The sequence below is a fragment of the Heliangelus exortis genome, chromosome 2 (genome assembly GCF_036169615.1).
Source record: "Heliangelus exortis chromosome 2, bHelExo1.hap1, whole genome shotgun sequence".
Classification (NCBI taxonomy): Eukaryota; Metazoa; Chordata; class Aves; order Apodiformes; family Trochilidae; genus Heliangelus; species Heliangelus exortis.
The window spans coordinates 7,121,250-7,146,783 of record NC_092423.1 but is presented as its reverse complement, the minus strand read 5'-3'; the positions used below and the strand labels follow the sequence as shown (position 1 = coordinate 7,146,783).

Sequence of the window (25,534 nt, the reverse complement as noted above, 5' to 3'; positions counted from 1 at the left end):
TGTATTTCACATTGAGCTGTTTGCTGTAACCTAAATCTCTTGCTGTTTCACGACTTGATGTGGATTGGTCAATAGCTGTCTTCAAAATGTGTCCTTGCTCCTTCTAGCCTTATTAATTTGAAAAGCTTTCTGGAACATTAAGTTGACCTGGTCAAGCTAATTTCAATCCTGGCAGTTCTCTAGCAATTTGTTTCTGTGTCAGAGTTATGTTTGAGTTTAAATAGCACTTTCCTTTTTGTTTTCACCTTCGTCTGTCAACAAAGGTTGGCTCTTTATGTGTAGTATTTAGTAAAAATGGAGAACTGTGAGAAAATTGTGAACTGTCCTAGGCAAGCAGATAGGTACCCAGGATTGAGAAATTAAAAGCCCAGGTTGAACAAGAACACTTTGCAGCACTGTGCACTTGAACCTCAGGTGAGGACTCTACAGGGTACTGGGCTGTGGTATTTTCTGGCTATGCTGGAAACAGTACATCTAATGGTGGAAAGGAAGCAGTGATGTGTTAGTGATTCAGTTGTCCTGTGGCTTGCAGGCTACATCTTTCCTGTTACTTCAGACTGAGAAACAGTTTTGTGGTCTGCAGTAGAATTTTTTTAGCATTTTTATTCCTCTTTCAGTTTGCAGGGTCACATAGTTCTTTGTCTACCAATGCCTCTGACCTCTTCTTGACAGCCAACTCTTTAACTCTTTATTTTTGAAGTAATTATAAAAATGAAAGTCCAAGACAAGTTCCAGAGAACAGAATTTCACTAATATCATTTCAGCATAAGCTCTTTGTAACCCTAATGTCCTTTGATTGATTCCACAATTTTAGGTAATAGTAGTATTATGCTATTAAGTTGTGCCAGACTATGTCAAGCTACTGTTTGTGAAGAACTTGTTTTCTTGATAGGCTATAGCAAAACTATTAGCTGAACATGGAGAAGTATTGTGTCCTACTCAGTGTAAAAAAATTATTGCTGAAGTCAGACAAGTTGACCTACTTGATAGAAAATCCTTCTTAAGTATGGTAACATTTATTGTTCCAGAATTGAGAAGTTTTAATGATTCGAATATCTTGAATAGTGGGTTTAGTCACCAGTTCTTTGAGAGCTCTGAGTTGGAAGTGTGTCTGAGTGCTGCTCTATTTTTAAGAGTTTCAGTTCTAATTTAAATGCAACACAAGTCAAGACACTCTCTGTTGCTAACAACCTTGGAATTTGGAAGTTTCGGTCAATTTTTTGTTGTCTAGCTGTGTGTCTCATGCATGAGCTTGTTCCTCTCTCAAGACAAATCTGGAGTGTGCACTTCATGTACCAGCAATTTTTCCATACTGTAATTAATTAAAGGAGCACAACATTTGATCCTCAACCCCATTTGTAGCTTGTTGTCAAATTATTAAATGTCAGGTGCAGTAGGTTTTGTTAGTGAGGTTTTTGACTTCTTGGTATTTCATGGAACTGCTTATCTGTTGTCATCCAAACTTTCATGTACATGGTAGGTGAACAGACAAGTATTTGAATTACCACTGTTTTGATACCATCTTGAACTTCTGTATGAACTAAGTGTTTTTTAAGAACAACTTATTCTCAAGATGAAGCATGCTTATGCTTAACTAAATAGTTTTTCTTTGAAACTGCTTTAATTTGACATGCTCATCCAGGTTTATTGGACTCTACCAGTTAAACTTGTAACTGCAGATAAAAAAAAGATGAGAGCTGGGAGGGGCTTTAGTGATTCTGTTAGATGCATCAATCCTGGGTAATGTTGTTTATTTCTGCAAATATAACTGGGGAGGCTGTAATGATAGGCATAATGCTAATCTTTGCTGCTTCTGAGGCCATTTTGTTTGTTGTACACAAATTGGTAAGACTTTAAGCTTCTTTGTAGTTCTGCCACTATACATAGAGTAAGTTTTAAACAGCAGCCTACATATGCATTTAATTGCTTGTGTATTGGGTATTAAGGATAAACATTGGAGTGCATGTGTGACTTCATCCCTTTATTTTGCAGTTTTGAAGTGATAAAAGTTATCCATGGCAAGTTATTGGATATGGTGGGAAAAGTCCAGTAAGTAGTGACACTTTCATCTCATTTCATTGCAGGCATGTTACTAGTACTTTGTTCAGTATACTATAACTGTTCTGAAGTTCTGAACTTTTTTTCACAGAATACCCATTATGCTGGTTGGAAATAAAAAAGACCTGCATATGGAACGGTATGTGACCTCCAGTATGTGTGAAATGCAAGACAGCAGCCGACATTCCTGTGGCTCCAGTCTGCTAGTTTTGTTCTTGGCTTTCTGTTACAAAAATCAGATTGTAGGTTAAAATAAGATGCTGGCAAATAAATTGTCCAGAATGTGAACTAGGAACCATGAACTTCTGTTGTAATGTTGACTTTTGCTATGAGGTTCCAGTGATTGTTGTTTAATGCTTTGGGATTTTTTCAAAACAAGAAACAGAAGTGGATTTTTCACAACTGTAAAATACCAGATGATATTACAGATTGTTCAAACAAAACCATACTTCGGGACAGCTGCTTTTCTGGGTCACTTAGAAGTTTTGCCTGGCCTAGTAGAGTATTTGACAGCAGCCCAAAAGCAAATGCTCCAGATCGGACTTCACAGAACATTCCTTCTACATGCATTATGTGCTTCAGTACTCCAAGGTCTTTCCTGACGTCTCAAATTCCAAATCTTTTGCAAGTTATAAAGAAACATACTTTTTTTTCCTTTGGTCAGGGTGATCAGCTATGAAGAAGGGAAAGCTTTAGCAGAATCCTGGAATGCAGCTTTCTTGGAATCTTCTGCTAAAGAAAATCAGGTAATGGATTTAAGATTCACTTCATTAGAATAGCAATGTAGTGGAATGACTCAGTTTCACTTAACAAAGGAAGCTAAAGTATTTGCATGTACTCTACAGATAGTTTGTGTAAATGGTTGGAAACAAAATGGCTGCCTGCATCCAGGTTTATGTGTGCAAGTTTTTCCATGCAACTGCTCATGGAAGGAGGAAGCAAAGAACTGAAAGTTAAGCTTTACTGAACATACCAGAACACTTTGTCACAAACTCAGATCCACGTGGTGGGTAGAACAGGGTCTGTGATCTGCTGCAGTTACCTTAAATAGGAGGTCACTGCAGTTGCAGAAGGAGTGAGCTGGTGTAAGGAGCTGAACCTCTTGTTAAAAGGTGCTTGGCAAGGCTCCATCTTTGCAGTGTGGGGAATAATTGCTTTGTGAGTCCATGGGTGTGCAGGGGGAGCAAAAAAAAAAAAATGTTAGAGTGCTGCAGAGTAGTGTCTGTCAGAAACTACCAAGATATAGCTGTAGTGAAGCTGCACAATCTGACCCAGGATGGCCCAGATTGTTCCCTATAGTTTGCTGGTTTCCTATCACAGGAAGTGCTTAATTACATGTTAAATATAATCTTCTTGGTTGCCTTATCTTTCTTCAAATGCCTCCTAAATAAATTCTGGTATTCCAATTTGTTCCTCTGGCTGTTAGTAATACTTTGTAATTGATTTGCCACTTTAGGTATTTAAGATACAAGAGCACACCTAGTTGGGGTTTGAAGTAACTACTGCTGATGAGAGGGGAATTGTCCATTTTTCCTCACTGTTTCTTTTTTATTTGTATTTTTTTTCCCTACATGTCTCAAACATTTTTGAAAATCTGGACATATGATAAGGTCAAAAGGACATTGTCAGCCTAGTTCTAAACAAACAAGCTCTTATACAGAAGAAATACTTACACTGTCTCATATTTAGCCTGGCAAATCACATCCTTGTCCTCCTTGATAACATCAGCACAATCAAAAGGTCAGGCCTATAGCTAGGACAGGACTTGGTTAAGCTGCCTTTTTTTTCCCCTGTCCTCCATGCCCAAAATCAAGGGTTTTGTCTGATGTCTGTTTTCAACAATTATCAAGTTATTTGAGTGAAGTTGAATTTTCCCTGGAAGAACTTGGATTATTTTCTCCCCTTCCAGATATGAAAAACTTTGGAGTTAGTTTATCAGTACTTCTGTTTCTGGCTAAGATTTTCACTGACCTTTTTAAATTGGGTATTGTGAAAACATTAAACTTCTCAGTATCTTTGTACTGCTCAAGAGCTTCAAATGCAGACCTAAGAAAACTGAATTCAATAAATCAATTAAAAGCATCTGGTTCCCCCCCTGCCCTCCCTTTATTTTAAATCAACTCAGTGCTTCCAAATTATGCAAACAAGTTTTGATAATTTTTGCTGTCAAAGGTGTTCTGCTCAGGTCTTCCTTTCAGCAGGATCTTTCAGAATAGCAGTTACAGGTTGCTTTCCCTCTGGATTTACACAGCTTGTTAGAAACAGGTGCTCAAACACAATTCCTCCTTGTGCCTTACAGATACATAACACACCTGAAAGTTGTCTGGCTTCAGAAGTTTAGGTCAGATGTCACTTCTGAGATGATACCCACAGCATGTGACCATCTTTCTCTGGTGTGCTTCCTTTGGAGGTTGGGATGTATGGAAGAAAGCATCAAGGAGCCCAGAACTGGGGCCTCAGTCTTGTTGCATATGGTTGTAGAGAAATGCTGGCCTCTGAAGAGGTGGGAGATTGATCTTTGAGAGCAAAGTGTGGAGTCCAGAGCTGTGAGACTTCAGGAAGAATTGTAGCATCCCTTCCTATGAGTTAGACCAGGAACATTCTAAATCACATGAGTTTTTTCCTCCAAATCCTAGTTTGATGGGATCAAAACAGCTGATACAAAGACCTCTGTTGAGACAGGGTATGTTCTCTTACTACGAAACTGTCTGGTTTGGAGGGCAGGGAAAGGGTTTATTTTGAATGTGGTAACAAGGGGTGTTGTCATTCTCCTGGTACTAAATGTTCAGCTTATGTAAGTCAACATTAATGGAAACAGAAGTCTGTCAGCACTTTTTGCTTGGAGGCTTTTCCAAATCATCACCTGTATTGGCTTGGTACAGCAAATGTAACTTGCCTATCAAGATTAAGTCTAAACTCCTTCCAAAATAGCTTCAGGTTCTGTTTGCTTTACAGAAAGCTAATGTGATGCTTGAAGGGATGAGCTGGGCTAGATTGGGAATTTAGAGCTTAAGAACTTTAGCAGAGAGCTGAGACCTTCCTGACTGGCAGGAAGTCTGTTAATCCTTTCTCTCTGAAACTTTGCCATCTGTATTTGGTGGATGTGGAGCAAAAGTGTGACCGTTTCTAGTGCTCTGGTGTGAAATTGGTTTGGTGCATGATCTTTATAGAAGCAAAGAGTTAAACAAAACTCAGCCATGTGGTCTGCCCTTTAAACAGTTCTCTTTGCAAGGAACTGCTGAAACCAGAGAAGGTGCTCCCCCTTAACAGGTGCTAACAGGTGCAAAGGCTCCTTTCCTACAAGAGGGTGGGAAAGCATTGACTCCCTGCTTTCACCAAAAAAGAAAAAACCCTTTTTGGAGCATCTGTGAGAGTCCTGGGAGCATAGCTATACTATACTGGGCAATTAAAATAGTTCTATAGGTTAACTTCAACAAACTATGTTTATTCTGTCACAAATTATCAAGATACTGTGTTCTAGGAATGGTGTGACTTTCTCACTCTCCATCTATTCAAAGATGAAAGCTGAGGTGATAAATGGTAGTGGCTGCCATAGGTTCACAATATTAAATATATTTGAGGCTGTGTAAGAGCTCCTGCAGACAGGGGTGATATGGGAGGACTTTTCAGAGAAGCCAATATACCAGCAGCACTTCCCTCATCTGGGGAAATCCCTGGGCTTTGAGAAGGCAATTCAGAGACTTAATGGAACAGACCTCATTTAGATTGTTCTGGGCTGTTACTATCATACCTTCTCAAGCTGCTTTATTATTACCAGATATGTTCAACTGCTTTGGCTGATTGCAGGAGCTTTGAGCATGCACTGTGGAGTTCCCTTTGTTTCACCTAAGCTGTAGCTCAGTGCTTCTGAATCCCAGCACAATATACAGTAACAACCAGAATCCACATTGGTCTTAAACCCACTTTGAAGCTGGGAGCCAACTTTTACTGGAAGAATTTGGGGAGTAACAAGCAGCCAAATTCTATTCATTTAGATATGCAAAATTCATTAGGTAATCTTGTTTTAGAAGAGGCAAGGAAGGAGCAAAAAATTCACTTCTTGCCAAAATTGAGTTCTCTTAAAAAGCAGTTGCCTGAGACATAGCTTCTTTTTCAAGAATAACTTCATCTTTAAGCTCAGATGATGCAGTACCCAGTAAATGCTTCAAAGTGGTTTGGGATCCCAGCCCCTCTCCAGGGGTCTGGCATGTTCACCTGGAAGAGTGTGTTAGGACTGGCAAAAGATAGAGGGAGAAAAGCTCTCTTCCTTTACCTGACTATTATTCCATTTCCTTTGTCCAGTTCTGTGCCAATATAAACTGCTAGTATGAGCAGTTGAAAGTTTCCCCCTAGATATAATAAAACAGCTAAATAGTTATAAAAATACAACGTACCCAAGCACTGGCTGTCCCTGGAGGTTGGGGCAGGGTTTTTGGGTGTTTGCACCTCCCAAGCTGTCTGTCCTCACACCCAGGGACACTTCTACAGAAGCAGCTGAGCCTTTGGTGTCTCTTGCATGGTGCTAAGCTTGCTAAACAGCCTGTGTTGCCCAGGCTGACATGTATTTTGTTTCCTCAGGGGGAAAAGGTAGAAGAAAGCCAGATGGCTTTCTGTAGGCTAGGTGTGACCCACATTCTGTAACTGGACCATATGGAGACAGATGCTTATAAAGTCTGGCTGCATTCTGTATTTCTTGTCACAAAATGCAGCTTCCTGTGTTGCTTAAAAGCTCATTCTAAAATCCTTAAGCGAATTTGGGCTGAATTACAAATTCCTAAATGTTAACTGTAGGACAGTGATTAAATCTTCTCAGTGAATACATATTTTCTCCAAAATGAATTAACAACCCCCAAACTCCTACAGTTTAATGTTTCAAACAGCACGTCTTTGACAGAGAATGTACAGCCTCTTGGTTGACAGAGTAAGTTGTGGAGGTTTTTTCAGTGGGTGCTTTGAAGCGAGGATAAAAGGGGACTTGTGCATTAAAATGAAACCATTGAAAATTTCAGTTCTAAGTAAGGAAACATGGGTGCAGTATATTTGTATCACTGAGCTTTGATTAAGGGGAACTTCATTAGTGGAACGGAACCAGTTTGATAGCAACTGCAGTCCTGATTGTGGTTCTTGAGTTTAATTTGCCCAGGAAATATGTTGTATCATTACTGGACTAATGAGCCACTTCTCTCATACTCTGTTGGGGTTGCAGGGAACCTCCATTTTAAGGAGGAATATTCTGTTTTCCCGTGGTGAAATATTTAAATAGCTCCAGAGAGAATACTGTGTGCAAACAGCACAAATATGGGCAACTTTATTCAGTCCAATCTTGTTAAGATTGCTTTAAGATTGTTGTGGGGATTAATTATTATTAATGGGATTCATTTGGAAGTGGTTCAATTAAGAATAACATGTTATAGAGGCAGAAAAACATCTGTCAGGTCAGAACATATAGTCATAAATCACAGGCTGCTCTTCAGCCTGCTGATTAAAACCAACAACCCCCCCTTCTTTCATAATGTGACTTCCTTTATATAATGAATATACTTTCCTTCTTAAGGAGTGTATGCTTGGAATTCATGGAACAGATGGCTAGAGGTTAGATAAACTTAAAATGGCATGTCTGAGATGATCAGGAGACAATTTCCAAGTTGATTCACATGCTACTGTACTGATCATATGGTGAATCTTGAAAGTACTGTAGATAAGAAAAGTGCTTTAAAATTGTCATTGATTGTAGTGTAATTTTATTTTTCTAGGCAACTGCACTTAACTATATTCTGCCATAAAATTTCCTGAATCACTTGAGTGGTCCAACATCCTTTCTTATTGTCTCTGCTTCAGTTAAATTTTTTTTCATGGGAAATTGTGTGCTTTTATCCCAAGATCTTTAACTTGTCCCCACTAGGGCGTGTCTGGGCTCTTCTGGCTCACTTGTCTGAGCTCCCCATGTGCTCTGTTCCATCTCCTGGCCCTTCAGTGGGGGAGAGGCTTTCTCACCAGGCTGCTTTATGCTCAGTCTTGACATACACCAAGCAGAGCTGATAGCAGAACAAGTGATTCCTGCTCTGAGGTTACTCTCTGCCTTCCCTCTGAAGGAGTGAGGGGCTCCCTGGTGCATGTGTGGCAAACAGTTTTGCATTGGACTCTGTAACAATCCTGTAGGTTCCATACATGAAGCTGGGATGTGTGTGAGTGATGGCTGTCCTGTCATTCAAGCTGTTTAAATTATGAACCCCTTTCTCCCAGAAGGAGTTGCTGAAGGATATTTTTTAATGTTAGAGAGTGGCTGGTTTGGCTCATGTTCTCCTTCCTGTTCTTGCACTGTGCAATGCTGGCCTTACACAGGTATGATGGCAAAGTAAAGAATATTAAGGTTACCCTCATACTGGGCAGTGCCAAGTCAGTGTGTAGAGCTGAAAAAATCTACTGCCTTCTGTAATTGGAATCTTAAAGATGATTAGAAGGAAGGAATTGGTTTATGCACAGCAAAATCTTTTAATGCTGATAGTCACTCAGTACAAGCTTACTATTTAAAATAAAGCTGACTACAATTATTAGCTCTGTTGGATGGCTCAGTTTATACCTGCCCACCAGGTAATGATAGAAAAAATAGCTGAGGATTGCTGTGGAGAAGAGGTTTATACTTTTCTTCCAAATGGCTGTTTTCAAAACTGAAATTATCATATTTTCCCTCTGATTTTTGGAGTAAGTGTTGGACGTGCATTTATCTGTTGGTGTAGACAGTAAAGCTTCTAACTTATTTTTTCAGTGGGTGAGCAGTTTCTTCTTACCTACTAATCTTGTGATCTCTCTTTGCAGACTGCCGTTGATGTTTTTAAGAGGATAATTTTGGAGGCAGAAAAAATCGATGGGGCAGCTTCACAAGGGAAGTCTTCATGCTCAGTAATGTAATTTCCACTGCAAAACCTGAAAACACTGGGAATACATTCTACCTGAAGAAGCAAAACTGCCCATTATCTTTAAGGATAAACTATGCTTCTTTTATTTTTTTTTTTCTTCTGTTAACCTGAAAGATAAACAGTTGGTTTGGAGCCTTTCCCTTCAGATTATGTTAAACTCTGACTCCTGTGCAAATGGCTTCACTTCCATTTTCAAATTTTAAGCAATCATATTTTCAATTTATATATTGTATTTCTTAATATTATGACCAAGAATTTTACTGGCATTAATTTTTCAGTGTAGTTTGTTGGTTAGAATAATCATCAAAATGATGCATATTGTTACACTACTATTAACTAGGCTTGGATATCAGTGTTTCTTTGTGTTAAATGTATACTTGTAAATAAAATAGCTGCAAACCTTAATGCCTTGTTTATAAATTTTTTTAGTTAATAACTTTGTCAACTTGTTGTTGTGAAAAATACTCACCTGCTGACCTGAAGGGGAGGTACCAAGATCCTTGGAGCTAGTGGATTGTTTGACTGTTTCTTGGGAAGTTGTTTGCAGGTGGTCCCAACCATTCTAATTCCTGGGGAGGGGACACAAGTGCCACCTCAGGTTTAGAAGGGAAGGCTTGGGCTTTCAGTCAGAGCTTTTGCTCTGTAACTGTTAAAAGTCATGGAATAAAGGGTGCTCATGTGTCTGCAAGTACAGTGCCAGCAGACACCTGCCACACAGACTGTTCTTGAAGCTAGGAGCTCTGTCAGGAGTGAGTTTGTCCAGGTCACAAGCATAGGCTTGCTAAGAAAACAGAAATGGCATTTAAAATAAATTGCATGGCCTGAACAAATTCACCTGGGTTGCTTATCATGCATTTCTGTACTTCGGCACCTGGAGAGCACTGGTAGAGGTGAGGGGTCTCTGGGCAGCTGTCTGGTCACACAGCCACAGGAGCTTCCCTTAGCAAGCTGCAAATTTTTGCTTGTCTTTTGGACTAGAGGCCTAACAAGCTTTAATCTCTTAAGTCTGGAAACAAATTGCTTCAAGTATGTATTTTTTAGATATGCAGTTGACCTACTTTGTATATAAAAAAAAACCCAAACCAACAACAGAAACAAGTGACTGATCTGGAGAACAGTTAATTAAATGAAGTATTTCTCATGTGTGTTTGTGTCCATTTGAAGATTTTATTTCCAGCAGGAGGAAAATGGGATTTTGCAATGTTTTTGTGTTTGTTTGTTTAGCTTTTGCATTTCGGTTTGTGCTAAAAGATGGAAATTCAGCATCTCATCTCAATTTTTTATACAGTGGTTCCCTCATTATATAGAAAATTATCTGAGCCCCTGAATTAAGAGTTTATGTAGAAAAACTTGGGTCACTGTGAGATTCACTGGCTTCCTGGCCAAAAAAAAAAATAATTATATGCTTCTCTCTGTTTAGGATATTTTCTAGAGTTTTTGAAAGGTTGTTTGTTATCTGCAGTTTGATACCTTGTGCTAAACACAGCTTGTGGAGCTGGATGATGGTCACAGGTGCTGGATGTGGCTGTGGTGAGCAGAGTCAGAGCCCACTGAGGGAAGCCAATACCTGCTTGACTTCAGAACCAGACTCACCTGGGCTGTGCAGTAGTTTTCCTTCCCAAGAAAGACAGTTCCTTCCTGCAGTACTGGAACAAGGATAGTTGGGCTGATGATGAAGTTGCTGAGGATCCAGAAAATCCTCTGTGGAACACAGAAACAATACCCATCTGTTTGATAGTAACCTTTCTTGCCTGATCACGAGGTGGTTTGTTGCATGACCAGCCTGTGGTGTTGCATCACAGACACAATGTCATGTGGCCTGCATCAAAAGGCAGAAGTTACAGAATATCAGAAACCTCAAAGACCACATTTACTGTGTTTTTCTTTGAAGCAGGAGCTGCATGTGTACTGGTGATCAGTGTAAAGCCTGAAGTAGCTGCTGAGTTGATGCTTGCCACGTACCAGCTGCTGATGCCTGCAAGGGGATGGATGAGGAAATGTGCAATTTGATAGTCCTGGGATAATCGAGGCCCTGCCTTCCAAGGGTGAGGCTTTTCTGAAGGGCTTGAGGGCCACTGCAGGTCATCTGGATGATTTGTAATGGGAGCTTCCACTCTTTTGTGCTCAGAACTGAGCAAGAGTATTGCTCTTGCATTTTCTCTGATAGCTGAAGAACTGGGCTCACCAATGTGTGTGGCTTCATGTGTCCTATTTCTGGCTCATCCAGGAAGAAATAATGATTTCACTAATCCAAGCTTTTCTCTGCTAATAAGATGAAAGACCAGCCATGTGCAATGGTCTTGCAGTTGTAATGAAATGTGTAGTAAGATGGGCAATGAAGTTGTCCTTTGCTGTACAGAGATTGCAGTTGGCTTCTCGGGGTGGCACCTTCTAGCAGATGGAGCCTGATCAAGGTTGGGGCAGACTCCTTCATGATGCTGACTTATGGCTGGCACAGATTTGGTTCTTCACTGTAAAAGCCCTAAAATGAGGTGGTGGGCAATCTTGGGAGCCCTGTGTTATGTACAGAAGGAAGAAATGGGTATCTAGCAAACTGCTGCTTGCCTGGAATTGGTGACCTTGTCTGGCAGCTCCCCTGATCTTTGGAGTTGTCTGGGGGATTGTGATAAATGGTGGGTGGATTAAAAGGTGAGTAATGAAGGAAGCAAGTTCTCTGTCCAAGGCTAAAAAAAATGTTTGATGTATGCTTAATTGTGCCCAGCTTTCTTCTGTAGGAATGAAAGTGTGAAGATCCCTTTCCTGTTGAGGAAATAACCAATATTTAACTACTATAAGTGAAGTTAAATTCCCATTGACTTGTGTGGGTTTGAAAAGTGCTTTTCTGGAAACACTTCCTGCCTTGGTTGTTCTCCCATCCAATTCTTGCATTTTGCTGCATAAATACTGAGAAACCTCTTGGTATCCCGAGCCCAAGGGATGGAGCTGCCTGGCTCCCAGCCTGCCATGCATGGAGATGCCAAGGATGAGGAAGGTGATGGGGCAGGTGCAGTTCAGCAAGTGGAGGATGGATTGCAGGTAGGAAGTAGAGGTTATCTTTCTTTTTCCTATTGTTCTTGTTCCTATGCACAGCAGAATTTATCCCTGCCTGATCAACCCTGCAGTGGGGAAGACTCAGGAGGCAATTTGCTTTGGGTCTGTGGAGTCTTCCACCTCATGTTTCTTCCCAAATTCTTTAAAGGGTTGTTGAATGTACACTGGAGAAGAAAAAAGCTGGAGAATTGTTTCCACTGCTCCCTTGTATCTGTTGTACCTGGACCAGACAGCTTTATGTTGCTCCTCAACCAAGGGCAGAGTTAATGGGCTGAAACTGGGCTTTGCTGAGGAAGCTCTGCTATCATTGAAGGCAATGGGGAAGACCTCAGGCTCTCTCATTTTCTAGTGCCTTTCAACAGAGAACTTTCTATGCTTGAATTTGCACCCTGGAAGTGAACAGGGACAACTTTTGCAATTACCTTTGGTTCTGGCATGAGAGAGCACAGAACACCCAGCTGGGTCTGTCCCAGCTTGCAGCAGTTTCCTTAGAAGTGCAGGATGGGCTGCAGCCCAGAATGAGACAGGTGGCCTATGTCTCTGTGCACCTTTGGGTTTTCCACCTTAATTTAAAGAAATGTGCCCTCTTCTACCTTTGCTGCTAACAAATTTGTGCTGCTGCTCTATGCAGGTGTCAGGGGTTGCTGTGCAGGTGGTGATGAGGTGCCCAGGGCTCGCTGGGCTCAATCCTGCTAATGATCACTGCTGGAGAAGGTGAAATCACCAGGTTCTAATTAGGCCTTAGGTAATCAGTCCTGTTTGTCTGCAGAGCAGTTGGCTAATACTGGTTAATCTTCACAACCTGAGCTAATGGGATGAAAATTACTCCCTTTTGACAGCTGGGGAGGGAGAACCTTTGCACAGATGCCTCCAATTTGTTATGGGCATTGTGGAACGGTGGCTAAACTGGGTCTGGATGATGGGTGTCCTCAGCATCCAGATTTTTTGTAGGTATTCTTAAGTTTCCCTACTGGGACCTTTCCCTTTTGGAAATATGCAAGTTGAAAGGATTCCACTCAAAGCCCTGGGTTTCTGATATTCCCCAAAATGAAATTCAAGCCCATCTCAGCCAGATGCTTGCTATGTGATGAGCTGCACTACTACTGATCCGTAGGCAGAATGTTACTGAAAACAAGTGTTTGCAGGGTTTTTTCAGTATCCATCTCTGTAATGTTAATAAATATTTGACTAAACCTGACAAGCAGGTCCCAACTCCAAGGTGAGGAGCTATTTTTCCTAGCAGGAACCTGGCCAGTCTGAACCATCATTCTGTGACAGGGTTTGCTCAGGCATGGGGTTTTTTGGAGTCTACTTCACATGGGGTGACACAAGGTGTTGCATGGGATGGGATGGTGAGGGCATAAGAGATGCCACCTTTGGCAGAGATACTGCAGAGACTCTCATGCTTTGGTGAATCCACCATGAGGACAACCTGTTGAGCCCCAAAACCGTTGCCTGGCAGCTGATTCCCATCTCCAGCTGCAGGTGATGCATCCTGGAAGGTCCTTTTCCTGCTTGGATGGTTTGCAGAGGGGTCCCACAGCTTCCCCAGCAGCTCTGGGAGGCAGCATGTGGCACAGCCAGGCACTGGGAATGGGTAAATAATCACCAGTGGAAATCAGTGCTTGGGCGTCTGGTGTGAGGTGGGCTGGGAACAACAAAAGGAACAACAAAGATTTAAGAGAGAAACTCTCCCTCCAGTCATAAGGATGGTTTCTCTCTCTGAGGTCTGTTGTTGCTCTGAAGTGGTCCACTAGATGTGATCATCTTTTTCAGCAGCCAGCCAAAAAAATTCACCATGGGATGGAGCTAGATAGACCCAAAGGTTATTCCATGTCAAATGATCTGCAAGTATCTTGTATTAATGTGTGTGAATAAATCAGAGATTTTTTTTTTTTTAAGCAAAATGGCCTTTTGAAAGCCCTGAGATTTTTTTTTTTCCTATGCCAAGTTAACACTGCTTTGCAAACACTGGAAGTTCCTCCAGAAGCTGGAACATGGCCCTTTCAGAGGACAGGGTGCAATTTCTTGGCTGTAGCTCACTTAATTACTATTTGCACAGGGTTGTACTGGTCCTAGTAGGTACCTGAGCAGAGTGTGAATCCACCTCAGCCTCTGCTGAGAAATATTCCTGTTAGCACGAGCAAGGTCACTCCCAAAGATTCACCTGCAGGAGTCACACCCCTCTCATTTAAGGAACTCTGCAGCAGAGAAGGAGGGAGGTTGACATCTCCCTACCATAACTCAGGTATCTCAGCAGCATCGTTCTGCCAGCACCACCCAGCCTTGCAGATCAGTGTCAGGCAGGTGTCTGCTGAGCTGTGTTGAAAAATCACCCCCATAAATTCTCCATAACCCGTGGCAAGGGGTGGTGCCATCTCACCACCTGTTTGAAGACCACTCATGCCAACAAAACCTTGCTTGCAACCCCTTGGCATGTGATGGAAACCACTTTGTGAGAGGGCAAGATCAGTTCCCAGATTCTGTGTGCAGGTGAGATGTGGAGAGCAGGGCAGTGGCTGAAGCTGCCACATTTATCCAGGCAGAGTTTTTTGGTCCTGAGTGGTTATGTTCTGGTTTCTGGCATGGCTGGGACTATCTCTGTGGCTGGTATTGGCACCAAGTGTCCTGTGGCACCGAGTCCTTCCCACCTCAGTTTTGTTGGGGATGTCACCACAGGGTTGCAATGGACCTGAAACCAACCTTGGCCAGCTTGTGGTGTTGAGATGTTTGGGTTTCTGACCTCTGGTTCTGGCCTGGATTTGGAGCAAAATGGCTCCCACCACTTTCCTCCTGTCCTCAGGCAGGGACAGCACAGCCTGCAGCCACCTCTGGAGGTGAAGCCTGATTTCTCACTCCCTCTAAACCAAGACATGCAAAATATCTCAGAGTTGTGGGGTTTGTCCATCAAATCCTAAAGCACAAACATGAAAGTCTATTCCCTAGTGCTTCAGCCCTTAATCAGCTGCATCAGAGGGGGCTGCCCAGATCCTGTCAGTGTGGGCTCCATGGGCTGGTGTGATCCTGCCCCTGGCCACAAGCAGGAGGCAAGGTTTACCCCAGCACTGCGTGCCCATAAGTTTGATGGTGGCCACAGTCTTCTCAAGGTACTTTTTATCTCTGTTTGCTGTCTTTCCATCCTTGGCAAGGAATTAAGGGGGTTTGTCAAGGAATTATGATTTGCTGCTCTTCAGTATTATTTTTCTCCATAATTTCCCCCCCCCCCCCCCCCCTTTTTTTTTTTCCCTAGAGATGAGTCCTTAGTCATTTCATATCTTTAACATGGTTTCTCAAAGAAATGAGGATAAAGTTGCCATGCCCTCATTCCATCTCTCCTAAAACAGCTTTTGAACTTGCTGGACAACTTCTAACAAGCCTAACAAACCTAACAAACTGGGCACAAGTCTCAGATACTTCAAGATCCTGCAGATTTAATATAAAGCTGGCACCTTGGGATAAACAGGAAAATCTCATCACCAGACAGCCAGAGGAAACCCAACTTTTGTGGTTCCATAACCCCCACCTCCAGCAGTAATGTTTGCCTTACCCCAGGTACTTTGGGGTCAGTCTGTTGTGTGTCCCAGGCACCAACCCAAAAACTGTGGAACTAATACACCCCCCATGGTTCAGAGTGCTGGGTCCCAGTGCCACCAACAGGGCCACCTTGTCACCTTGGTGCTCCCAGCCAGGCCTGAGGAGGGACACCTCTCCTCCTGCCCTCCCAGGGTGCCAAATGCAAGGCCAGGGGGAAGGGCTGGTTTGGGTGATGCTCCTAATGCCCCCCACCCTGGCTGCCACTCCTCCAAGCAGGACTTCCCATGCAGTGTTACCTTTCTCACACCATCTGGTGACTAATTTGGCTCCTAGAAAATAACACCAGCATTTCAATGAGGGTTTGTGTAGTTGTTGGTTTGTTGTGGTTTGTTTTTTTGTTTTTTTTTTAATTAAATGAGACTTTTCTTCATCATTTCCTGCCTCCCATCAGAGCATGTCAATGTAACCAGTGTTGCTGTGATGCCAGGGCAGGTTTACCTGTGTCAGCTAAAGGATGTGGTTCTTCCCCAAACACAATGTGCCACCTCCCTCTTTCCTCCTCCAGCCAATGCAACACCTTCCAGCTCAGCCTACGTGTGTGCACCCATGCACTCGTTAACTTTTAGATCTTAATTGAAAGGGTGGTGTATGTTTAAGCTGTAATAATGACATCCTTGCTTCCCAAACAGTCTTTAATCTGGAAATGAAGCAGTGAGCAAAGGCAGCAGAGTGGGGTTGCTGTGCAGGGCTGGTGGATGAGAACAACCTGTCCAGAAATGAGCTTTTAGGGTGCAGATGAAGAAGTGGGTGCCCTGGTGGTCCAGGGAACAGAACCCCACTGGCAGGGGGTACAATGAATGCCCCATGGGTGATGAAGAGGGTGACTGGATGAATAGGAGCTGGGGGGAGGTTTCTTCCACAGATATTAAATAAAAGAGAACACAAATCTCTTCCTGTCATGGTGCCCTGGTACATCTCAGTGTGCTGGTCCATGGGCTACCACCCTGAATTTGCCTTCACCTCTTCCTAGCCTGGCTCATTAGTATAAACTGACAGGGCTTAGGGGCTGGGGCTTTCCCTTGCTATTTATCCTGAGGGTAAGGCAGTCAAAGCCTCTGGGTTCTCTTGCAACACAGAAGAGTGGAGTGTGAAGCAGCTTTTCCTTGTGCTGGCATTTGAGATGATAAATTCCAAAGCCAAATTACAGCTACAGGGGTAATTTCAATTTATTATCAAGGGTATGGCTTAAAAATCACTCTAATCCTGATTTTTATCTGTGTCTCGGTGCTTCAGAGATGAAAAATTTCAACACTGGTAAAAATTATGCTTATGAATAATGTCAGTGGGTCTACAAGTCCAACCTTTGTGCTTTGGAGGGGTCCTTGGCCTTCAGACGTGCCATTTAAAGAGGTTAAAGGGTTGAACAAGAAACCATTGCTTTGGGAAATGGAGTGCCATGTGTTACTGGGGAGGAGCCTTCCATGGACTCTCACTTTTGGCTGCCACACTGAAATAGGTGAGAAGAAGCTGGGGAAAAAAAAAAAACAAAAAAAGGAGCAAACCATGGAACTATGTGCCATGGTTAGAGCTGCTGCTGGTTCCTTACTTCTTGTCTGTTCAAAAAAAGAAAAAAGTAAAAAAAAAAATAAGAAAAAGTGAATTAAAAAAAAGAAAAAAGTTAAAGAAAGGAAAAGCTAAAGAAGGGAAGGGAAAAGGGAGGAAAAAAGGGATAAATATTTTTCTTTTTTTAAAGAGGGAAAGAAAGTCCATCAAAAAGGAGCAGTCAATGTGCACTGCTAATCAACCGAAGCCCTGCCAAGCAAATCTTTTGTCAGATCATCTGCCTGAAATCAAAACCCTGGACTCAGCACCCCCATCACCAGTGGTTCTGCCTACAAAGCAGGAAAGTGTAAAGCCCCCCATCCCCCCTGCTTTGTGACAAGCCCTGGTGACACCAGCCCCATCTGCTCCCCCCACCTCATCTTGGTTGCTATATAATGGGGTGTCCAACCTTTCTGTGCATCAGTTTTGGTTTGGCTCCTGTGTTTGGTCTTGGATAGCAGCCAGCAGAAAATGTCTCAGTACTCAGGAAAAGTAAGTAATGACCCAAGCCCCTTCCCTTCCAGCTGGAGAGCACGAGCATCCTCTGGGTTGAAGGAGTAATTTAGGGTGATATCATCCTTGGGGGGGTGGGGATGTGAGGTTATCGATGACACTGGGAGCAGATTTGGTGGCAGGGACAGGGAGGGTGTGGCAGAAGGAGCAGCGTTTGGGGAGCTGAGTTTCCTGTTTAAACATTCCTGCTGGAAATACTTGGGAGCGAGCACCAGGTGGTGAGAAGTGGTGCAAATGCAGGATGGGATGCACTGTGCTCCCAGAAAAACAGAAAAAACAGATATGGTTCTCAGGAAAAAAAAAAAAAAAAACCAAAAATGTGATGCTCTGCTCTTCTTCCTGGAAAGCAGCTAAAAAAAAAAAACAAAAAAACCAAAAAAAACCCAAACCATCCCAATATGATAAGCCTGCAAGACATTCCCATCTGCTCAAAATGGGGGTGCAGCCATGCCCCTGCTCCTCACCACGGGCCCATTCTTCTCCCTCCCCCCAGATCACTCTCTACGAAGGCAAATGCTTCACGGGCAGGAAGCTGGAGGTCTGTGGCAGCTGTGGCAGCTTCCAGGATCGAGGTTTCCTCAACCGTGTCAACTCCATCTGTGTCCAGAGTGGGGCTTGGGTCTGCTTTGATCACCCTGACTTCCGAGGGCAGCAGTACATCCTGGAGCATGGAGAGTATCCCAATTTCTATCGCTGGAACAGCCGCAGCGACCACCTGGGCTCCTGCCGGCCCGTGGGGATGGTGAGTGGGTGCTGCTCTCCCAAGTGGAGCACCAGTGGGTTGGAGCTGCCATTGGGATTTATTTCTCCTGGTAGTGGGAGCCCTGTGAATAAGCGTAATCAAAATCTACCCTCTTCAGAAATAATGCATCCCATTGGGAAGGAAGCAGTCTCCCAGGGAAGGTTTGTCCCTTCTTGGACCGGCCCGTGTCCTGGGCTTCTCTCCTGGGCTGGGAGAAGACACCACCCCCATCCTCCTGCAGCAGGTTGACTGGGATGGGATTTTCTCATGGTTTTTCACATGAGGTGGCACAGTCCTGCTGGCATTACGTGCTTTTCCTTTTTAATGTGAGTTGCTATGAAATACTCTCAGGAAAAGTAAGGAGAGGGATTGGTGCCCAAGGCAAGTCTGAGCTGCAGCAGCACCCCATGCACCCACGGCGGGAGTGAGAAGCCTGAGAGCTCCCTGAACCAAACCACAGGTCAGCTGGGCTGCTCCTAGCAAATTCTATCTGAACCCTCTGCTGTTGCAAAAACCTTTCAGTCATCATATTCAACTCCCACCCCAGTAATCCTAAAATAAAACCATATTTTCCCCCAGACTAGACAGCCCTCCCCTTACAAAGCTTTTCAAAGCACCATCCGGGAGGAAGGTTTAATCAGGAAGATTAAAAAGTACCAAAGAAAAATTAATCTGTGTTAGGACTTTCCATTCAACTCTCCTGAGTGCCTGGGGCAATGATGAACTCACTTGGAGCTGCTGAGGTTTCCCGCTGGCCCCGAAATCCCCTTTTTAGCCACGGCACTGGGTTTGTTCAGGTCGGTGCTGTCCTTCCCAAAGCACCTCTGCAGTCCCTACATGGAAGGATTCTCTGCTCCAGGCTCTGGAATGTAAGGACGTGCTCCTCCTTCCTCCTCCTTCCCTGGCCCATGATTTTTTCCCTGTGGAGACGCCAGCAAGTGCTTCGAGGCATTTTCGCAGCAGATTCCCGGAGGAATGTTTTGTTTCCTCAGCCCCGGTATCCGCTGGGCTGCTGCCGGCAGCCGCCTGCTGGGGGTTTGGCAGGGCAGCCCCGGCCGGCTCCTGCGCTGACGTTCTTGGTTAGAAAAACGCGTTTAGGTATCCTTTGAATTTGGATTAAACCTATCCTTTGTATCTGGATTAAACGTACCCTTTCAGCTCGTTCTGTCCCACATATGTGTGGCACAGGCTGCAGAAATCTCCCCAGGGGAATCGATGTCACGTCACCCTCGAAGGCCCCCGCAGCAATGACGATGCTGGGAAAGTTTCCTTTTCATCCTTTTTTAAATTCTGCTCAAGGAAAGGAACAACATCTCTCAAGGCAATGTACAACTTAGTTTAGAAGAATAGTCTGACATCTCTGAGCACTCTGTCAGCTGGGAGTCGGTCTCTTCTCCCAGGCAGCTCTCAGTCAGACAAGAGATCATGGTCTTAAGCTCTACCAGAGGATGTTTAGGTTGGATATTAGGAAAAAACTCATCACAGAGAGGGTGATCAGGCATTGGAATGGGCTGCCCAGGGAGGGGGTGGATTCTCCATCCCTGGAGGTTTTTAAGAGGAGGCTGGATGAGGCACTCAGTGCCATGGTCTGGGAACCACAGTGGTTGTGGATCAAAGGTTGGACTTGCTGATCCCAGAGGTCCTTTCCAACCCGGATGATTCTGTGATTCTATGTACCTGGTGTGGCTGTGTGAGTGCACAGGCTGCAGCTGATGCTGTGTCTGGGGTCCTATGGGGGGGATCTGAAGCTGGGCAAGGGGTTATGTGTGCCCGGGCACAATGCAGCCCAGGAGCAATGTATCTGCCCATGGATGGCAGCTGCAGGAAGGTGCAGCCAGGTGCAAGCCAGGTGAGGATGTTCTGGCTGCTTTCCTGGCTGGTGCAGTGTGATGGGAGTGTGTGTGTGCTCTGTGCATGCTGGTGGTGTTGGACAGCTTCCCATATTCCCCTTCCAAAGCACCATTCCACCTTCCTCTTTGTCTTATAAAAGTCAGGGAGCATAATTTGCTGCTCTTTTGTTTGTTTGGTTTGTTTGGTTTTGTTGACTCGAATCCCTTTTTCCCCAGCACGGCGAGCATTACAGGATTGAAATATTTGAGGGGAGCCAGTTTAGTGGCCCCAGCCTGGAGCTGACAGAAGATTGCTCCTTCCTGCAGGGACAAGGCTGGGACAAAACCTCCATCAACGCCCTCAAGGTGTACGGTGACGGCGCGTAAGTAACAACACAGGTCCTGCTGGGCTCCCTGCCTGGTGCTGTTTGGACCTGGAAACACAGGGGTGAGACAGCTGCAGAGACTCCCCCCAGCATGGAAAAGTCTGTCAATGCCAAGGGAGCTTGGAAAAAGCCTAAAAATGTCAGTTCAGCCTATGGTTTAAAGGTGAATTTTGGTGCCTGCCCAGTGTAAGCCGCTAGACAGGGGCAGGATTTTTGGAGGGCAGCAGCTAAGCACAAGCTACAAGACCTCTAAGACACCATTTTAAGGGCTATAAAACAAAAAAAATGTCTAAAAGCAGCTAGCTTCTTTTTTCCTTTTTTCCTTTTTCCCTTTTTCCCTTTTTCCCTTTTCCCTTTTCCCTTTTTTTTCCCTTTTTCCTTTCCTTTCTTCCTTCTCTCTTTACAATTTTTCTGCATATTTCCAAACAATTTTTCTGCATATTTCCAAACACCTCTTTAAAATCCACACAGAGGCTTTGGGAGGGGATGGACTGGTAACTCCGGGTGATACAGGTCAGGGTTTTTGCTTTGCAAGTGGCTTCACCAAGGCTTGCTGCAACAGCAGAAACCTCCTCCTTGGACAGCAAAACTGAGGCAGCAGTGTCTGAGCCTAAAATTAAGTCATGTCTCTGAAAAGCAGGGGTGGGTCTTTGTTTTTGGTTTGTATTTTGTTTATTTTTTCCCTAGTTGGAAGGAGGATTGCTCTCTGTCTGTCTCCCCTTTTCTCTGTCCAACAGTTGCAGTTTCTCTGCAAGTGTGCTGGGAGTGGGCAAATGCCATAAAATCCTCCTGGAGCCATGCAAAGTGTGGCTGGAGTGAGACATGGTGCAGAGGGAATCCCCTTCAGAGCAGGGAGCACAAAATTGATTTTCCCTATTTGTCCTGGACTAGATATTGTGCATTTCACCTGTTTCCAGTATGGGATGTTGGACATCTTCTGTCCACAGCCATTTTGTTCCTAGAAAAGGAAAAAGATTGTTGCCACCCAAGCTTGTGACATCCTGACAGTGAGTGTCCTGTTGGAACTTTTCTGATTCAACAGAGCCTTCTCTTCCAAAAAAACCCAGATTTAAGATCAGGCAGTGGTGGTTCATTAAAATTAAGGAGCAGAACTTACCAGAACTAGTGATGGGAAGAAATGGTTGGAGCCCACTGAAGACCCTGGTAGCATTGAGCATTTGAAGCAAAAGGCATTTGAGTACCAACATTGTAAAGCCAAGAGAGAGCCTGCAAGTTCTCTGGCAAGAGCTTTAGGGCCAATTATTTACCACACATGTTCCTGTGTGGAAGCCTGGAGCTTGAGAAATTGGGAAGTTGCCCAGAAACTCTCAAGCACTTAAATTTTTCAGATTGATTTTACCCCTCCCCTGCAAAACATGGAAGGGACAGAAAGCTTGGGAGCCTAGACTGCTTCTAGACTGCTTCTATTAACATTAAATGACTTCTTAAAGGCTTTGAGTAGCAATAAAAAAAATAGGGGAATAAAAACACTGTGAGGACTGTGGTGAGGGAAACTCACTGAAGTTTTGCAGGTTTCTATCCAGACCCAGCAAAAATGGTCACTGAAAGGGTGGGGAAGGGTCTGTAAAGGCCATGGAAAGGCAGGAATGTGCAGAGCATCCTGGTGGGCATGAGCTGCAGGGGGAAACATGAGACCAGGGAGGGGAAAGGGACCCTGTGGCACTGCTTTTCTCTATGGGATTGGCCATACGAGCCCAGGTAACCCCAAGTAACCCCATCTGTAGCTGGTGTTGGACTCAACCTGGCAAAGTCCTCCCAGGGCCTGTCCTCAACCATTTGAGAAACAGAGGAGGTGGGGCCCTGGAGATGAGGGGAGTTTCAGCCACAGGCTCTCTCCAAGCACATCCCCAGCCTGCAACTGGATCTGGTTTACCCTGTGCCTGCAGAAAGCAGATGTATATGTGTAGCATAGATTCTATATGTGTAAAGCAGGGTCCCACTGTGTTCCCTGCCTGCTCCCAGAAGTCTCCCACTGCAGTTTTTCCTCACAGTTCTCCCAATGCAACATCCATCTCGTTTCTCCTTGGGGCTGAAAGTGTCAGGAACCTTCCCCACTGCTATTTTTGGCAACTGCTACCCCACAGAGCCAGAAGGGCTGATGATAAAGCTTGTAGAGGTATGCTGGACATGAGGTTGTTATTTTGGAGAAGTTTTGAGGAGTTGCTGTCTCCTCTGAAGCTGTTGTGGTTCACATAGTGAGTGGCTTTGCCTGTCCCACAGGCAGAGTCAGTTCTGGTATCACATATGGTGCCACCTGTGTTTAGAAAAAGATGTGTTTCCTACCCTTAGAAAGCTTAGAAATAACAACTTTTTTTCCCATTGTCCTATCTCTGGACACTTATGTAAAGTCCCTCTCCAGGTACCTCACCTATTTTTTGGCAGAGGCAATAGCTGCCCATGCCACTGCTTGAGCCCCATGTGGAACATAAATGACCCTGAGTCCTGCTGAGGGCATCCTGCTTGGTACAGGCTGAAGCTTCTTGTTCCCCCATTGTTTTTTCAGTGCATGCTGCCTGTGTTGGCTCTCTGGGCTTGTTCTGGTTCCATGCCTGGTTTATTTCCATGTCCTCTGGGTTCATGTGCTAAGAAACACAACACTGAGATGTCTGAGGGCTGTGTGCTATGTGCCTGGATCAGCCCTCCCATGCTGGGCTTGAGGACAGGATAATTTTTACACTTTTTTTTTTTTTCTGGGCTCCTGACTGACTTGATCTCCTCTCTCGCTGATGGACTCAGAGAATGTTAAGTTTTAGGCAATAAAAGAATAGCTAAATAAGCCACACATGTCTTCACACATCACCTTGCTCTACCAATACACTTCACTCCCATCTTTCTGCTGTTCCTTTTCTTCTTCTTTTTTATAGTCTTTCACTAAGCAGATGGACAAGCCAGTGGGTTCTGCTCCCATCTACTATCAAAGCAATGGCAAACCTTGGTTTAAAATCATGGGAGCTTTAAATAGACCCAAGAGGTGAGACTTGTGGCCACCTGAAGTTTAGAACAGTGTGTATGGAAGTGATGAAGAGCAGCAAAGTTTGTCCCTCCATATCATCAGAATTGCTCCAGACTTGAAGACCTTCAAATGTAGGAAGACATGACAAATAAATGCAGCTGAGCTAGGTGAAAAAGTCAGGTATGCTGAAGCCACCAGCATCGTTGGGTGTTGCTGTTTGAGTGTTTTCCAAAGGAAAGCTGTAGTTAACTCTGGATGTAGCCATAAAATAAAGATAACCAAGCCAACTCCTGCTCTCTGTTGGAAAGCATCAGAGGCCATTGGGAATTACCAGCAAAGAGAGAAATTATTGAATATGGTTCTCATCATAGCTAATGAGTCAGCTGAAAAAGGTAAAACATCCTTCAAGCACTGCACATTTCTCCTGAGTGTGCAAAATAGGTTTATCCAGGGGCTGAGGGGCCTCACCTCCTTCTTTAACACTGTTAAATGCTGTTAAACTGTTTCTGTTGCACGTGGTGAAGCTCAGAGAGATCCATTCCTACAGCATTGTGAAGCAGGGAGCCTCTGGTCCCAGGTTTCATGGCTGGTGTAACCCAAAAGAACTTCTGAAGTCCATGTCCAGTCTGGCTGGAAACTGGGGGAAGCACCAGCAGTTGCCTCCATCAGGGGCATTTCTGTCTGCAGGGTAGGATTGGGGCTGAGGAAGGAACACCAAGCCCCATTAGTCTGCAGCCCCATTAGTACTGAAGTCCCTAAATGCAGCCACTCAAGATGGGCATGAGGTGACCTCACCTGACCACAGTGTTTGGACCCTTTCTGCTCAGGTGGGTGCTGTATGAGGAGCCCAACTACCGAGGCCGCATGTACCTGGTGGAGAGGGGGGAGTTCAGCAGCTTCAGTGCCTGGCAGGCACGCAGTGCCAGTGTCCAGTCCATCAGAAGAGTCATCAACTACTTCTAACTGAGCCTTCATCCTACCAGCTATGGCCTGCTGAGACTGGGCATCACCCCCCTTCCCACTCAGTGACCCATGGAATAAATTGGTAAACACCAGCTTTTGGCTCTGTGGGGGTTTTTTTGTTTTTTCATCACTTGCCTGTGTTCAAGAGGGAACAGACTTTCATCTTTTTGAAGCTTGATTTACATACTATGAATTGGCCTTTCTATCCTGCATGATTTATAAGGAGGACATGGAGGTGGTGGTCCAGAACCTATGGGGACAAGCAGAGCCAGGAAGATGCTGCCCGGTGTGCCTGTGGTCTGGCAGGTGTTGATTGCCCCATCCAACAGGTGATGGACCCAGGTGACTTCTGATGCTTGGAGGGGGTCACATTGCTGCACACATATTATGGGTGTGGGTGGACACACAGTCACCAGAGGGGCTGCTTGTGCCATGTAAAGACACAGATGAGAGGATAAGTTCAGGATCCAACCAACTTGCAGGGGCTGTCTGAGTCCAATGTGCTGGTCCTCATGTGAAGGTGATGGAAATCATTCATCCTGAGCTACTTTGATCCTGGATCAGCACACATTAAAAATATACATTCAAAGAAAAATTCCCTGAGGGCACAAAACCTGAGTAATCTCTTTGCTCGCTGATTCATAAGCCCTTCAGCTGACAGTGACATTTTGAGGGGGCAGCAGAGAAGGCAACAGCCCCAGCACTCACTTTTTGCACAGCCCTCTTTCCACCCTTTGGCACCCCAGTCCATCCCAGTTGTTTTGGTGTCCTCAGCCCCCATTTGATGCTTGGCAGCCAGGATGGGAACAGCTCTGCCCAGCCAGCTGCAGCATCTAGTACAGCCTGGGCACTTCTAGCATTCAGTGCCCAAAATTCAGGTAGCCTCTTTCCTGTAAAAGCACCAGCCATGTTCTGGGTTAGCTAAGCATGTTTCTGGCTCTTTCAGAAAAGGGTAATTTTATTCT

At 44.4% G+C, this 25,534-nt stretch overlaps 2 protein-coding genes and 1 long non-coding RNA gene across 5 annotated transcripts in view; 2 read left to right on the top strand and 1 right to left on the bottom strand.

Moving 5' to 3' along the window:
* RHEB (Ras homolog, mTORC1 binding) overlaps positions 1-9,380 on the top strand; it is a 39,746-nt gene extending 30,366 nt beyond the window's left edge. For 2 of the 3 annotated variants that reach the window (XM_071734676.1, XM_071734675.1), the window contains exons 5-8: positions 1,993-2,049; positions 2,150-2,197; positions 2,723-2,804; positions 8,875-9,380. In XM_071734676.1, coding sequence (XP_071590777.1) covers positions 1,993-2,049; positions 2,150-2,197; positions 2,723-2,804; positions 8,875-8,967 — 280 coding nt within the window. In that variant the 3' untranslated portion in view covers positions 8,968-9,380. The remainder of the gene's footprint in view (positions 1-1,992; positions 2,050-2,149; positions 2,198-2,722; positions 2,805-8,874) is intronic. The other variant, XM_071734677.1, reaches the window with a different exon arrangement.
* A 6,025-nt stretch (positions 9,381-15,405) lies between these two features.
* Positions 15,406-24,661, top strand: CRYGN (crystallin gamma N). The gene is made up of 5 exons (XM_071734678.1): positions 15,406-15,578; positions 16,856-17,654; positions 18,169-18,417; positions 20,484-20,629; positions 24,434-24,661. Exons 2-5 carry the CDS (start codon positions 17,634-17,636, stop codon positions 24,567-24,569), a joined length of 552 nt encoding a protein of 183 aa, XP_071590779.1. The 5' UTR covers positions 15,406-15,578; positions 16,856-17,633; the 3' UTR covers positions 24,570-24,661.
* Positions 15,465-19,315, bottom strand: LOC139792031 (uncharacterized). Its single transcript, XR_011724126.1, has 3 exons — positions 19,147-19,315; positions 18,174-18,499; positions 15,465-15,581 (listed from the first exon to the last, which is right to left on the bottom strand). It is a non-coding gene; the product is annotated as an uncharacterized lncRNA (long non-coding RNA).
* Positions 24,662-25,534: the final 873 nt, after the last annotated feature.